General features: G+C 50.6%; 1 protein-coding gene across 1 annotated transcript; it reads left to right on the plus strand.

Annotated features, from left to right (window-relative positions):
• The first annotated feature begins 963 nt into the window (after positions 1-963).
• PLA2G12B (phospholipase A2 group XIIB) lies at positions 964-10,225 on the plus strand. The gene is made up of 4 exons (XM_068416631.1): positions 964-1,198; positions 7,000-7,088; positions 7,935-8,100; positions 10,107-10,225. Exons 1-4 carry the CDS (start codon positions 964-966, stop codon positions 10,223-10,225), a joined length of 609 nt encoding a protein of 202 aa, XP_068272732.1.
• Positions 10,226-14,547: the final 4,322 nt, after the last annotated feature.

Here is a 14,547-nt window from a genome sequence, read left to right on the forward strand (position 1 = left end):
CCCTTCCTCACTCTGGGCCACCTATGCCCCATGTTGAATTCCGCAATGCTGGCGTTACGCAAAAGCTGTAACAACCAGCTGTCTGACATCAGGAGTCCCATCAGAGGCAATGGATCCTATAACTGGAGGGGACATGCCAAGGGATTGCCCTGAATGCAGTATGTCTAAACCCAAACTACTACGAGCTGCTGGATCAACCCTTACGAGGCTTATCAGCACCCTCAAGCCATAGCAGAGCAGGACACGGTGCAGAGCAGGACATGGTGCAGAGCAGGACATGGCGCAGAGCAGGACACGGCCCTCTCTGCCACCCTTTTCTGTACCCAGCCTGTTCCAGGCGGGGGAAACCCCTTCAAACAACAAGTGTGTCAGCCCTGGGGTCCCACAGGTTTGCTAAGAGCAATCCCCCCCAGCAACTAGGCTGGGTGGACGTCTCATCCCACCCCACGATGGGCCCAGGGAAAAGGCGAGGGGTTCTCCTCAGTTTGCTGCTGATCTCTTACTCCCCATTGCTTGAGCAGCAGAAATTCTGGACAAGGAGATAGTCCTAATCTCCCAACAGGTTGGGGAGAGAGTGGGGCAGCCCATGTAGTGCCTCAGTGGGGCAGGCGGAGGGTCTCCCATGTGCCAGCCAGCCTGGGCAGACAGACCCCGCTCAGCACCCCAGGGAGCGGTCCCTTCTGGGGGCGCTGAAGCCCTGGGGCCGCAGGGGCTGACCCTGTTCCAGCGGGATTGTGCAAACTCAAACCCTGGTGTTTCTCTGCGAGATGAACTCGTTCCAAATCTCCGCGGTGCACTTTGCACTCTAATTGTGGTGACCTCATGCCGGCTCCCTCGGCAGTGTTTAAAGTCCAGGGGAGAGGGGTGCTTACCTGCCTCCTACGCACAGCAGCTCGCTCCCACTCCTCCCTGCCTGCACATCTGCCTGGACGAGGGCTCCGGGGCCTGGATCTGGACTGCAGCATGCGACTGCTTTTTGAGGCAGCGGTTCTGTGCCTGACCCTGGGCTTAGGGCAATGCGCCGAGGAAACAACACAGGGGAATGCAGCCCACGAAGCTCCCCAAGCAGAGTCGTCCTATTCAGACTGGGGCATCGAGGCCATCCGGGACAGCTTCGAAACGGTTAACAGCTACTTCGACTCCTTCTTGGAACTGCTTGGGGGGAAAAACGGCGTTTGTCAGTACAGATGTCGATATGGTAAGTGAACCTGGCTCCTGCTGGCTCCTCTCTCCTTGCCCTTTCCCTCTCGTATGGAAACTCGCAGCGCTCTCCTTCCCCAAGACCACAACCAGCTCCTATCCACGACCTGACCCCCCCTATGTGCAGCTCAGAAAAGTCACTGCAGAGAATCACAACTTCTCCGATAGTGCCAGCACAGGGACACTGAACCCTCATCTTTCCCTCTCACCAAGAACAGCCTGATCTTGAAGGCACCATACTGTGTGCAAGGGCACAAGAGGAGAGGACGTAGGTTTTACAGGAAGGGCATGTAGGCAACCAGGCTGCCTGGGCCCCTGGAGAGAAGGACCAGGGTAGGCAGTGAGGTCCTGGAGAGGAGGATGAGCAGCCCCTGCAACCTGACTCAGAAGAGGTGGTTAGTGTCACCAGCAGCCCTAATCTCAGCAACCTTCGGAGCGTCGTTATTCAGCAGTTGCATGTTGGCTAATAACGTGGGCTGGAGGAGGGGAGATAACAGGAAGGTAAACGCGACCTGCTGTCACCATGGAGGAACCTTTAGTACTCAAGGCGGAATGAGGCAGCCGCCGCTCGCCTTGGACTTTAGAGTGACTTACCAAAAAGGAAGAGTTTGGTTTGTCCTGGGGGCAGGACGAAGGGGGTGACATCTCTGGGAGAGCAGGGCAGGAGGAGCGCAGGCAGGGCAGGGGACTGGGCGCACAGAGGGGCAGTGGGGCAGGCCCCTGTGGTGCAGGTCTGTGGGGCGCTGGGCACAGGCAGCCCCAGCCATCAGCAGGGCACCTGCTGAAACAACCTGGTTGGGAACAGCAAGGAGGTTTCCTACAGAACGTGTCCTCTCCCCAGCCTCCCACGACCGTCGCCACAGTAATAACTGTCCTCCATCACCTCAGCCTGCCCATCCACGACTGTCCATCAGCACTTTTCCCCCCAGCTTCATTCCATGTCCCTAGTGACCGCCTGGGTGAGATGCTTGTGAGCACAGAGGAGATTTCAACCCCTCTCCTTCCCTGAGGAAGGACCTGCAGGGAGCCAGGCATCTCAGCCCATCATCTCGGCCCCACCGTGGCCCTGGTCCCTCAGCCCGGGGCCCCATGGCACTCCCCAGCCAGGGCTGCCTCTCCACAGCAGCTCTCAGAGCCATGGCTGCTCTGTGGGGCCCATTGGTGGCAGTGTCTGGGGGAGGAGACCCCCATGCACACCACGGCATCGCCCCAGCATGCAGGATGAGGCCATTTGCCCATCAGGCAGCCCGTCCCCAGACCCATGCTGTGGCAGCCCCGTGCCATGTGAGACAACCTCTCTTTAGGTCCACCCCACACTCCAAATTCGGAGCAGAAAGGGACCTGCCCTTCTTAAAGCAGGGACTGAAAACCCAGGTAGTGGGCACAGGGTGGCTGGGACTGCAGCATGCCTGGGGCAAGCTTTGGGAGGGCTGATATTCAGAGCTCATTTCAGGGAGTCTCAGGACTCACCATGTCCTGGAGAAGTCATCACTCCTGGGCACATCCCGAGGTTGGGGCTCTCCCTGCCCCTGTGCTCTGGGCAGGGGGAAGAGCATCTCCACAGAGCAGCACAAATGCCTGCCTGGTCCCCGAGAGCATCCTGCATCTCACTAGAGAAATGCTTTACCTAGAGAGGAAAACGAACAAGCACATCGTTAGCCCTGTTCTCGTCCTCTGCTGAACAGCTCATTAATCACTGGCTGAAGGAGGAGACTATTGAAACACCTCCCGTGTGCCTCCAAGGGTTCAGCTGGACTCTTCCAGGACCATTTGTCTCTAGCACAGACATTGCAAACTGCAAGTGGAGGGGATGCAGGGATGATCCTAAACCAGTGAGACCAGGTGCCTGGGCCTAGAAGAATGAACACAAACCATCTTCACCATCTTGCTGCTGAGTCAGGGCCTGACTGCTTTTTCCCCAGGCACGAAGCAAAAATTATGCCTTCTACTTTCTTTCATTTCAGCCAAGAGACACCGATAATTGCTTATTTTGCCACAATAAAGGTCAGGACTCACCTGTGATTGCCACATCCATCTTCAGCTGAGCACGAAGCACTTGGCTGTTCTGGCTGTAAGACTCTCCTCCTGATTTGTCAGCAGCTAGCGAGGGCTGAAAACAACTTGATTGATTGCTCCCTTAAACCAGGACATTAGGGTTACACTAGCATTTGCTAGCAAGTATCTCCTCCTCCTTACAGAATCTCTCTGGCCATCTCAGCAGGGGAAACAGCCTGAATTGGGAGTAAAACGCTTGACAGCTTCCTTCAGCTGTCTGGCCAGGCAGGACTTCAATGTTCTGCCCAGCATTTGGTCCTGAGGGGCTTAAGATGAGGAGGCACATCCAGGCTGTGGGAATAAAACCTTCAAAGTCAGGCTCTCCAACACAGCACTAAAAGGCTGTGGTATGTATGGGCAAGGTCTGCCCAAAGCCTGCATGCCTGGGGCAGAGAAATAACAATGGACCACTCGAAACAGCAAGGAGCCCCAAGACCATCACCCACAAATACATTCACTTCCCCCTGCCAGCATACCAGTACTGCAGTGTCTGAGACCTCCTGCATCGCCAGCAGCTGTTCTAGCCAGCTGGCTGTTTTCCAGTCTCTTGGCATAGCTACAACAGCCTGGAGATATTAAAATGCACCAGGGAAACTCACTTCCCATTAGAAACTCAACTTCAGTTCTCCTCTAAGGTCACGCGACCAAGGCAGTGCCCCGAAGTGTATCTTCTTCCACAGAACAGGCTTCCTTAGCTATGCTGTGCTTTACACATGGGCATCGCTCTTCAGCGCGCTGCTGGGCAGGTCCAGTGGTGCTTGCAGCTGTCTTCTGGTCACCTCTCCCCAGAGATGCCCTGCAGCAAGCAGACAAACCACAACAGGCCCCTGGTGAAACACAGCCAGTGGGACCCACCAAGTCCCTTCCCCATCACAGACCTGCCTATAAGGATGGGCAAGCAATTAATGATAACAAGAGCACAGAGTCGGTGCTCATATAGAGTCAGGACAACTATTATTTCTGCTTCCCTTTTGTTTTCCTGTTAGCTAGAAAACAACACGTGGGAGAGAGGTTAACTGTGGTGCCTTGGACTTTATCTAGCCGAGAAGCTCACAAAGGTGCACTTTACAAATGATTAAGCTCTGTTTTTCAGAGAGGAGGGGGGCAGGTTTCCTACAAGGGCTTATTTTGAAGGCAGTTCAATGTTTTGTTGATCACCACAATTCCCATGTGAGATTTTATTTTTTCTCAGAACAACTTTCTACGACATTATAATAGCTGTAACTTCAGCTTAATGGAAGGTTTTCTCTGGAAACTCAGTTATCTCCATACCCCCAGACAGTCTCACTCCTACTCTCGACTTGCCACCTTATCCCATTAATTACCAATGCGCTGCAGGAACATAACTTATCGTCAGTATTACCAGCAAGTCATTAAAATTTGACCCTATCCTGCAAAATCCACCTTGGATTTTGAACTTTCCTCTGCCTCCTACCTCAAGTTCAGGAACGTTTGAATTCTGAGTCCCAATTCTCACCCCCTTCCAAAAGAGCAACTAGGCTATGAATTGCGTCGAGACCTGAGCGCAGCCCTTCTCTCGTTATACTGCTTGGGAGCCCTGGGTTATAGATTCAGCTCATATATAGACATAATTCCTTCTCTCTACAGCATAACCACCCAAATAGTGTAATGTGCAACGTGTGATGAACTCAGAAATTACCCCGTGTCAGCGTACCTCAACAGACTTAAGTTATGTTTTGGTGTGAAGATAATCCTATAACGATGGTGTGCCGCAACCAAGTGATTTGTACTCTTTGTCTCCTGTTAACTCAGCTCTACCTGCTCAAAATAACAATGCTTTCTGCACTAGAAAATTACACCTGGAGCACAAAGCCGGTCTGACCTATTCAAAGGGAGCCAAAAAGGTAGAAACACAGTTAGTAACTGCTCTACTGAGAATACCTTCCCACACAAATGCCATCACCCGGTGGTAATGTCAACTAGAGAGCTTTATCTTGGCTTGCAGACAGCTAAACCCTTGGTGCACACTGCATTGCTGGAGAAAATTGGCCATTGGCGTCTCACAGCTGGACAGGATTTCAGTTTGTTGTCTATTTGTTGCAAATCTGTTGTTTAAACAAAACCGCTCTGGCAATTTTTCATTTAGAAGGTGCTGAGAACACTCCTACATAAGACCTTCTGAGGCATTTGGCTGTGAGGTCTTCTCAAGAACACAGTAGATTTATGGCTATATTAACCACTGGTACTTTAGGTACCTTGACAGAGAAAAGGGGAAAAGTGTCTTAAATGATTATCAGTGCTGACAAGAACAAAACAGTGGAAATCGAGTTTAGAAGAACCCAACCCTGCCTGAAAGGCTAAATTAGATCTATTTTATGTCTATATAAATTGTCTAGTGGTGTTCAGGGAAGCAGAAACTTAACCCTAGATGTGATGGACTTAGAGAAGGTTCAGCTCACACATGTTTTTGCTGGAGCATTCACACAGCTTATAAAGTTTTCCAGAGCAGGGTTCAAATGTCTCGTTTTAACACCTCACTCTGCATTTGAGATCTCCCTTTTATAAATCCAGCTGGGACAGCAACAGAACAAGCACTGAACACACACCAAGGGACAGTACAGAGAAACCCAACTCCGTGAGGGGTGGTCTCCGTGACTTCTCCAGGGGAGAATCCTCTCCCACCTTTAAACAAGCTCCTTACACAGCTGGGTCAAGGCACACAAGAAGCCTGGCGACTTGCCCTCCCCAAACCAGAGGTATTAGGTTAGGTGGAGATGAGGGTTGAGGTAGTGATGAGAGAAAGAGGATGAGACAAGGCAGGGAACAGACAGATCTCCTTTCCACATGGACAGTTTCCACCCCAGCCCTGGGTGCCCACCCCTCACACCCAAAGCACTCTGTCAGCCACATACAAAGCCCTGGCAGGCAGAGAGGAGGGTCTGCACACCTTTAAAGCAAAGTAAAACAGATTAAATTGCTGCTGAAGCTACTGTTAGCTGATTGTCTGCTGGACTCTTTCTACATCGGGTAAATAATTATTCATGGAGGAAATTCTTGCTCCTCTATGCATATTAAGCAGCCTACTAAGGGAAGGCAGAGATAAAAGGACAGAAACTATTTGCAAAACATGGCAGTGCATCACCACACACAGAAAACAGGGACCCAGACGACCTCCTGCTCAGAGCAAGATCAGACACGCAAGGTCTAGCACAACTTTGCGGAGATCCACAGCTCACCAACGCTCTGAGAATGAACTGAGGATGGAAAGAAATGCTCTTGCTAAGCTAGTAGTTTCTTGGAGGCGTTAAAAACTCAGCTGGATGATCCAAGCTGTGCAGAGCTCTCAGAAAGCACATGCAAAAGCTCCTAGGAGATTTGGGAGGTCTGAGGCACTAGCTCCAGCACGGAGGGCTGCTCAACTGCAAAACCCCACGCTGCAAAGAGGGACTCGGCCATTTCTAAGAGCTGGGGAGAGTCCCAAACCTAGAGACTGGACTCAGACCAGCTTAAACATTTGGGAGGCATTGGGGATCCAGTTCACGCCCAACGTGGTGCTCCAGCAGCCATGCTAGAGGAGGTGCAAGCTAAGCCAGGCTGTAGAACCCTGAGAGCAGGGCCAGTGTCTCAGCCAGCTCTAGTACCCATCCTTCCCTCCCTGGGTCTCCTGGAGGAGAATGAAGTGTTTGGGGGAGCAGACCAAAGGGGAGCTGCCTGTCCCTCCTGGCTTTTTGGCGCTACTCGTGGGAAGATCGGCTTTCCTAACATTTTTCCTTTCTTTCTCAGGGAAGGCTCCAATGCCACGACCTCACTACAAACCCCAAGAACCCAACGGCTGCAGCTCCTATTTTCTGGGGCTCAAGGTACCCCAAAGTGTATGTACTCCACACCCGCCGTTCCCAAATGATGCAGGTCTCTAATCACAGTAACCAGCTAATCATATCGGGGAGGGAAAGTCTGCAGCAATTAGGCAGATTCCTGCTCTGAAAACCCATCTCTTTACAGCCCATTTTTCACGTTAGATGAGCTCCCTAAACTACATTTCATTGCAAACCTTGTGGGCATTTCTGCGGTACCTCCTCCTTACACAGGCAGTCATGAGCACAATTCATCTCCTAAATTTTACATGAGGAAGGCCAAAAAGAGGAAGAATTTATAACAAGCTAACGAGCCCAGCCTCTCCAGGAGACAGGCCTTCTGCCCCATCACTCCCAAGGTTATTAGCTAAGCTTGCTGTTTACCTCCAAGCAAGTAGAACTCCCTTGGCCAAGCTGTATTTGTCCTTGGCCTCACAATTGCATCTCTGAGAAATAAGGCATTAATGACACTTATAGCAGATTTATCAGGCCAAGAAGCAGGACTCGTCAGGTTATGGGAAAAGGAGGAAAGAGAAAAGGGGCCTTTGCCACTGCTGGCAAGGACAGGAAGCTCTCCGATGAGCTCTGACAAATGAGGACTAGCAAATGGTCGTGGAGGGGCTGTTTCCCACCTCTCCACCAGAGGTTAATCCCCCGCAACAGAGAGAAAGGAATGTGGTCTACCCTGCCTTGGACCTGCACTACTGTCACCACTTTCTTTCGATGGTGAGGGAGAAGCACGTGTTCCCTCCTGCTGCCCCAGCTATCAGGGGTAGCTTTGGAAAAGGACCTCACCCAGTTGCAGCTGTTTGAATCCAAAGCCAGGATGCAGCCAAGGGACACTTCTTCTCTCTCTTTCCCCAGCTAGATTTGGGCATCCCTGCCATGACCAAGTGCTGTAACCAGCTGGATGTTTGTTACGACACCTGCGGGGCCAACAAATACCGCTGCGACGCCAAGTTCCGCTGGTGCCTCCACTCCATCTGCTCCGACCTCAAGCGCAGCCTCGGGTTCGTCTCCAAGGTGGAAGGTAGGCTTCCCGGCTCACATCTGTCCTGTGCTTGTCACAGATGGGTCAGAGATGAGTGAGAACACTGAGATCTGCCCCCAGACCAGAGACCTAAAATTATTTATGTTTGGAAAACATTACAAAACACATGTGGAAAGAAAAAAAAACAAACAACAAAAAAAACCCTAAAAGCAATTCCTTCAACCCTTGGATGCCCTCCCTGAGAGTTCAAACACCTTCACAGGAGACCAAAAAGCCTTCCAGAGCCTGTAAGCCACATGCTGAAACCTGTACATGGTTCAAGGGCCAAAAAACTGGGAGAGCCAAGGACAGGGGCTCTGTGAGACATCTCTTGCAGAGGGGCTGTGTGGCCATAATGCAGGACAGGCAGAGATAAGACCTTCCAACAGCAGGTGACACTGAAACACGTAAAGATATTTCCAGGAGCTCTGGTCTGAAAAACTGTCAGAGCCCTTGAGAACAGCCCGTTCCCAAAGCCAAATAAAACTGGTGGTGCTGCTGAGCTTCTGGCAGCTAATTGCAGCCAGCCCCTCCGGGTTCATCACCGCTGCCGATGCCCTGCTATAAGGTATAGTTCAATATACATTTGTTTTCCAAAGGGGCAGCCTGATTAGGGCACACAGACAAGTCTGCATGACACCGGTACTAGTGCAGTTTCTACCTCATCAGAGATAAATGTTTGGAAAAAGTGTCCAGGTCAGCAAGAGAAAACAAAGATGTGGGCTGAGATATAAGTGCTACGAGCCAAGTACTGCCAGTCTTTCATGGTCACCCTTATCTACAGGCCCTGGTGCAGCCAACCTCTTCCTATCTCTTTGGATCTTCCCCTGCCAATTTTTCAGATCCCTACTTTTCCCTTTCTGCCTGCAGCAGTGAAGCCAACAGACAGGCCCTAAGCAGTTAGGTTGGGGCAGCGGCCACACTCCTTGGCTGAGCCACCTCTGCCTATAGTCAGCTAGGACTAGATTCCTCCAGCATCTCTGACTTGGTTGCCACACCAGGCACAAGTGTTGCTCACGTGAACAAACCTCTGAGCCGTCCTCTCTTCCTTCTGCTCTATACCTGCCGCTCCCTGTCCTCAGGGCTGCTCTGAGCAGCTCCTGTCACACAGTCCTCCTCCTCCACCATCCCCGCTCTTATCTGGGATCTTTTCCACTGAGTCACCGGCAGTTCAGAGAAAGCAGGCAGGGGAAGTGCAGCTGCACTCCCTTCACGTGGCACAAACATCCCAGCTGCAGCAGTGCCAGTTAAGCAGTCTCTGTTTTCCCTCTGACTCACTACAGCCTCTCCAACCGAGCAGACTCCTGAAGTAGCAGGAGCAGAGCGAGGTGCTTGGAGAGGTTGAGACAGGAGGAGAGAGTCGGAGACAGTCCCAAAGGCAGAGCTTTCCCAAATCTGTTACGCATACAGCAACCGACGTTAGTGCCAGAGAATAAACCCTAAAAGACCTGATATTAACCTATCTATTTATTGACAAGCAGTTTCAGGCTTGTTATTTGGGAAGAGGAGGGACTAGTAGTCAGGCACACTGTATCAACAGCTCTGCTGTTGCAACCGCAGTAGGATTTTTCATGCTGGCTGGCAGCTGGCGTTGTAACTCCCCAAAAGCACAGAAGGTTGGTTAGTAGTGGCTATAGGCAACTGAGGGGAGAGGGAGCCAGGAAAGACAGTACTGTAGAGGTCTTCTGGGAAATGTGCTTGGTAAACAGTGCTATTTGCAGTACACCAAATAATCCATCAACCAGAAAAGCCTGAGAGAGGCAAGAAAGCAGGGGGGTTAGTGGGGAGAGAAGTTAGTGCCAGCTTGGTGCCACCCTAGGGAGAAAAGAGCCCCCAGGTCAGCAGAAGGGAACCTCTGGATTTATAAAATTGCACTACCCAGACGACAGCCAAACTGCAAATACCACATAAGTCGGTGCAGGGCTCAGGCTAGGGTGCTTCCACCCAGCCCTCAGATGTCCCAGCGCGCCTGCTACTTACCTGCCTCATCTTTTCCTTCTCTGCAGCTTGCGAATCTGTCGCAGACACAGTGTTCAACGCCGTCTGGACGCTGGGCTGCCGGCCCTTCATGAACAGCCAAAGGAGCGCCTGCATTTGCAACGAGGAAGAACGAGATGAATTATGAGGAAGAGCAGATGCCTGGCCTCCACGAGCCTGCTGCCAAGCGTCCCCTCTCAGATACAGCACTTCAGCACAGCGATTTCTATCAGCCCTCTGGCCTAGCACGGGATGGGAGGACCTGGGCCAAGCAATACACATCCACTACAAGCTTTTGGGCAGAGGGCTGCGAAAGGGGAGACAGCCTGTGAACACAGGGCAGCGATGCCTGCTGTCCACCACAGATGCAGTTCAACAGCCCTACCCCTTTCCAAGTCCATCAGCCTGACTGATCCGATGCCAATTTTCTCTGCAGAGTGATAAGGAGAGGCAAGCAGGATGCAGCGCTGGTTATAAACGAGGGGCTTTACTTGTTTGTTTGCCTTAGACACACATATATTAGCTCCCCCCGCCCCTTAACTCTCTAATTTGCAGTACAAGGCGTTAGGCTTCTACAACCCCTGAAAATCCCAGCCCATGGACACTATTTACCTCTTCCCACCACTGGTGACAGACTAAAGAAGAGGGGTAATTTGCTTTCAGTATGTTGCTCACACCCATCCCTGACATTTTCCATCCTATCATTACACACCCTGACAACCCTGCTAATTTAAATACTTGGTGGATCCTAAAATGATTTAAAACATCTGGGGATTTGGTAAGCACGAGAAGGACTTTAAGTGTTTGTGATACAGACACAATTCATACCTGGGCAGAAGGCGACCAAAGCCCATTGTGCCCCAGATGTGAAACGCAATAACCCACAGCACTCTCCTACAGTCTCACGAGAGGAAGCTGCTTCTCTCCTGCAGTGTCATCCAGACTGCATCTATTTAATTATTTTCCTCCTCTATCATTTAACAAAGCTTTTCCCTTAGGATCCCTTTTCACACAAAACGGCTGGGTATCCGTCTCCATCTTTTGCACGAGGGAAACAGGAGGCTCACAGTGGCCTTGGAGGAGATATTCAACATCTTGGAGGCTTATCTGTCAGGTGGCAGGGCTTACCTGCTACCTCTGCGGGGCAGAGACGCTGCCAGCTGAAGAGCGATCGGCACCCTCAGACAGCATTCTTTCTAAAATGTGGTTAATACTTCCATCTGTAGCCTTGGAGCCTTGATTGCAGGCAAAAAAATTAGTGGTATGTGGAATTTCATCTGCATATAACATTTGCAGACAGCTTTCATCTGTGTTTCTTGTTGAAGGGAAGTCGCTACTGGGTGCGCGTGCCGTGCCACATAAATACTTCAGCGTCTTCTGCAAACATATTTATGGTTATGTTCTCCCATCTGCCACAGAGAAGTTAGGGCTACAGAAGGGTGATTTAACAGGAATGGAAAGAGTCTGTCTTAGTTACTTTTCTTCTAGTTTGTGTTTAAATGCATGCATGGAGCTATAAATTATTTAAGCCCTCTATTCCTCTTCTTGCCAGACATCTTTGCTTTACAGTGAACAGCAACGGGACATTTATCTGGCCCCAGACTGAAACAAGAGCCCACTGGTATTAAGACCAGGAAAATGGAAGTGACCACATGAGGTGTACTGGGATGCTTTCCACTAAGGAGGACCTTAATTCACACTGGTGAGATGCGATGATGTCCTTTCCCAGCTGTGCCAATGCCACTGGAGAGCGAACACCACGTTGCCGAGGTTCACCGCGGTGTGTGTCCATCAGAGCACGAGGCTGGACAGACAATCTGATTATCCCTCTAAGAAACACATATTGTTGGCTAGGGATGGGAAGGAAACATTCCTCTTTCCAGACACTTCCCAAACTTTGTATTTTGTTGGTGAAATGGTGCCTGTTGCCAGTTTTAAACGTGAGCATACTCTTATAATTAATTTTTTTTTAAAAAAAGTATCTTGTCTACACTCAATAGCCGACTGGCTGGCAAATGTCTTAAAGCATTTTATAGTTCAAGTGATATCAGATCAAAGCCAGGCCAAGCAACCGATGACAGATGATGATATACGCTGGAGAAATTGAAGGGTTTGAACAAAATCTATCCACACACTCACGCTTGGGAGACACCACTAATATAAATCATCATGTCTTCATGCTTTCAGACCACCATTCATCCCAAAACACTACAGACTGCTGCACACAGGGCAGCTACCAAGTAAGTGCATTTTTCACTGCTAAGTTAAGCTGTGGTAATCTGAAAAACCCCATGAGCAGCTCTACAAGGAAACTTTTGAACCTTCAAGTGGTGGCAGTGACTCAAGAAAACCACCAGATAATCCTGTGTAGGAGAAAACGAGCGCATGAACTACAGTAAAACGTCTGCATCCAAACTAAAAATCGCTTCCCCTCCGAGCCGCTCCTACTACTCAGTGGTGTACAGCCCCTGAAGCAGCTGATCACGGGACTCTCCAGGTCAACGCACAAACCCTGGGTCATTATTCATCTCCACCCTGCTCTGAAGGGGAAGAGGACACTGTGCTCACCCGATGGCTTCCTGTTGACTTTGTGTATTGGCAGGATTATTGCAACTCTTGCTGACGTTCAACCCACTTGGCCAGCGTGCCCTCTCCTAGTAACAGTTCCTCAAACAGCAATCTCCGTGTTTCTGCTGAGGACATAAAAGCAAGGACTAGGACAGCAGGTAATAGGTGTTTACTCCTGGACATCCACTGTTCAGATGTTTACTTTACATCCTAAGAGAGAACGAGGTGGCACCAGCCAGAACACCAACCGCACACGTCGGGCAGCGCTGATCCGGCTCGGGCGTTGAGCTATGGTTGGCAGTGCTGGTCAGACCCTCAGGAGCACCGGTCGGGTACGGTGCCTTCTCGCACACGCACTGCCTGCTCGTGCAGTGCATTTTGCTTCCACTCTGTGGCATGGCAGATTAAATTAAACAGACAAATCCTTTGGCTCTCGGATGAGTTTGGCCTTTGATTTCATGTAACGCTGACAAAGATGACAGATGGAAGCAAGAGGTAAACTGGGGAGAGCTAAAAGACTTTGAAAAATGGTTTTGTTTTTGTGCCTAGGAGGCATCTCCTCCACATCAGAGGAGGAATGGCCACAGGGCAGTAGCAGAGTAGACCTACTATCCCGCTTGCAGGGCAAACTAAACACCTTCCCAGACTGCTCCATCCACATGGCCACACAGACCAGTGCTGCCTCCTCGTTGCTCTTCCAGATCATTTAACTAAAAAGCTGCGGAGCAGAAAGGCTGCTTCGTACGAATGTGTCAGGAAGAATCAAATAACACGCACAAGAACCGAACAAGCCAGGAAAGGAACCTCTCTCTCCACCACTCCCCCACGTCCCTTTCACGCGAACAAAAGCCACCAGTTGCCTCTCCAGAAGGCACCAGCTAATTAATTTCATTTCCCAGCTCTTGTTTTATCAAAACACGTACATTTAGCAGGGGCTGCCTGAACAAAGAAGCGACAGCAGGAAACTGCCTGTGTGATGTGAATCAGCAGAACCAGGAGACACATGGCAATGTGAGAAGGAGGCTTTTTCATTTCTTTTTCCTTTCATGCATGGTTAGATAATACAGGAAAAGTGTCTTTCCACTTATACCTACTTATTGTCATAGAAACACTTTCATTTATTCTAACACACCCATGCACACACATATTCCAAATCGGAAAAGCAGCCATGAAGCCATTTAGACAAATCATGGTTCTCCCAGCCCATCAAATGCCCATCCCTCACCAGAATCTCAGTCACCAGAAGAAATAAATCTGCGAAATGGAAAATCGCTGAGGTGATTTGTGACTCCCTTCTAAATGGTCCCTTCAAACGCACTCCCCGCACATTTAAGAGCAGCAACAAATTTTGGCCTTGGCAGCTATTTGGCTGCTTCCAACCGAAGTAGAAAATGGGTAATGCAAACTAGGGGGGGCTTCCCACGCACCTCCAAACACACATGGGACAGGGCTGCACGCTGTGAGGCTTCTCTGCAGAAAACCTCGTGAATGCACTGCGGTGCCACAGCCAACGGTGGAGTCGGATCCTTCCTCTCTCACCCTCCAGCCCTGCCTCTCCTCCTTTGTCCTTCACTGCCTCCTTCCTTTCACCTCACATTTCTAATCCTTCACCATGCAGCACTCCGGCTCCTCAATGAAGCCCAGAGGAGCCCAAGCTGATCATCCGTTATATTTTCTTTGGAAGGAACTTGACAGCCCAAAGGGATTCCTGACAAGCACGACGCCGCCACTGTCACCAGTAATTGTGTCCCTAGCCAGCGCTCACCCACCAGGAGACTGCGAATGCACAAAGTCCCTCAAACAACGCTGCCACGTCTGCTGTCACCGTGCTCGCTGGGGACAACGCTGTCCCCAGAACTACCCACATTACAAATGATTGCTATAAATACTTAATGTGCGTTC

This window comes from Nyctibius grandis, chromosome 20, assembly GCF_013368605.1.
Source record: "Nyctibius grandis isolate bNycGra1 chromosome 20, bNycGra1.pri, whole genome shotgun sequence".
Lineage (NCBI taxonomy): Eukaryota > Metazoa > Chordata > Aves > Nyctibiiformes > Nyctibiidae > Nyctibius > Nyctibius grandis.

Coding starts and splice junctions, on each gene's coding strand:
- PLA2G12B (XM_068416631.1), top strand. CDS start 964: ATGCGACTGCTTTTTGAGGCAGCGGTTCTGTGCCTGACCCTGGGCTTA. Junction 1,199..6,999: donor TCAGTACAGATGTCGATATG/GTAAGTGAACCT, acceptor TTTCTTTCTCAG/GGAAGGCTCCAATGCCACGA. Junction 7,089..7,934: donor GGCTCAAGGTACCCCAAAGT/GTATGTACTCCA, acceptor CTCTTTCCCCAG/CTAGATTTGGGCATCCCTGC.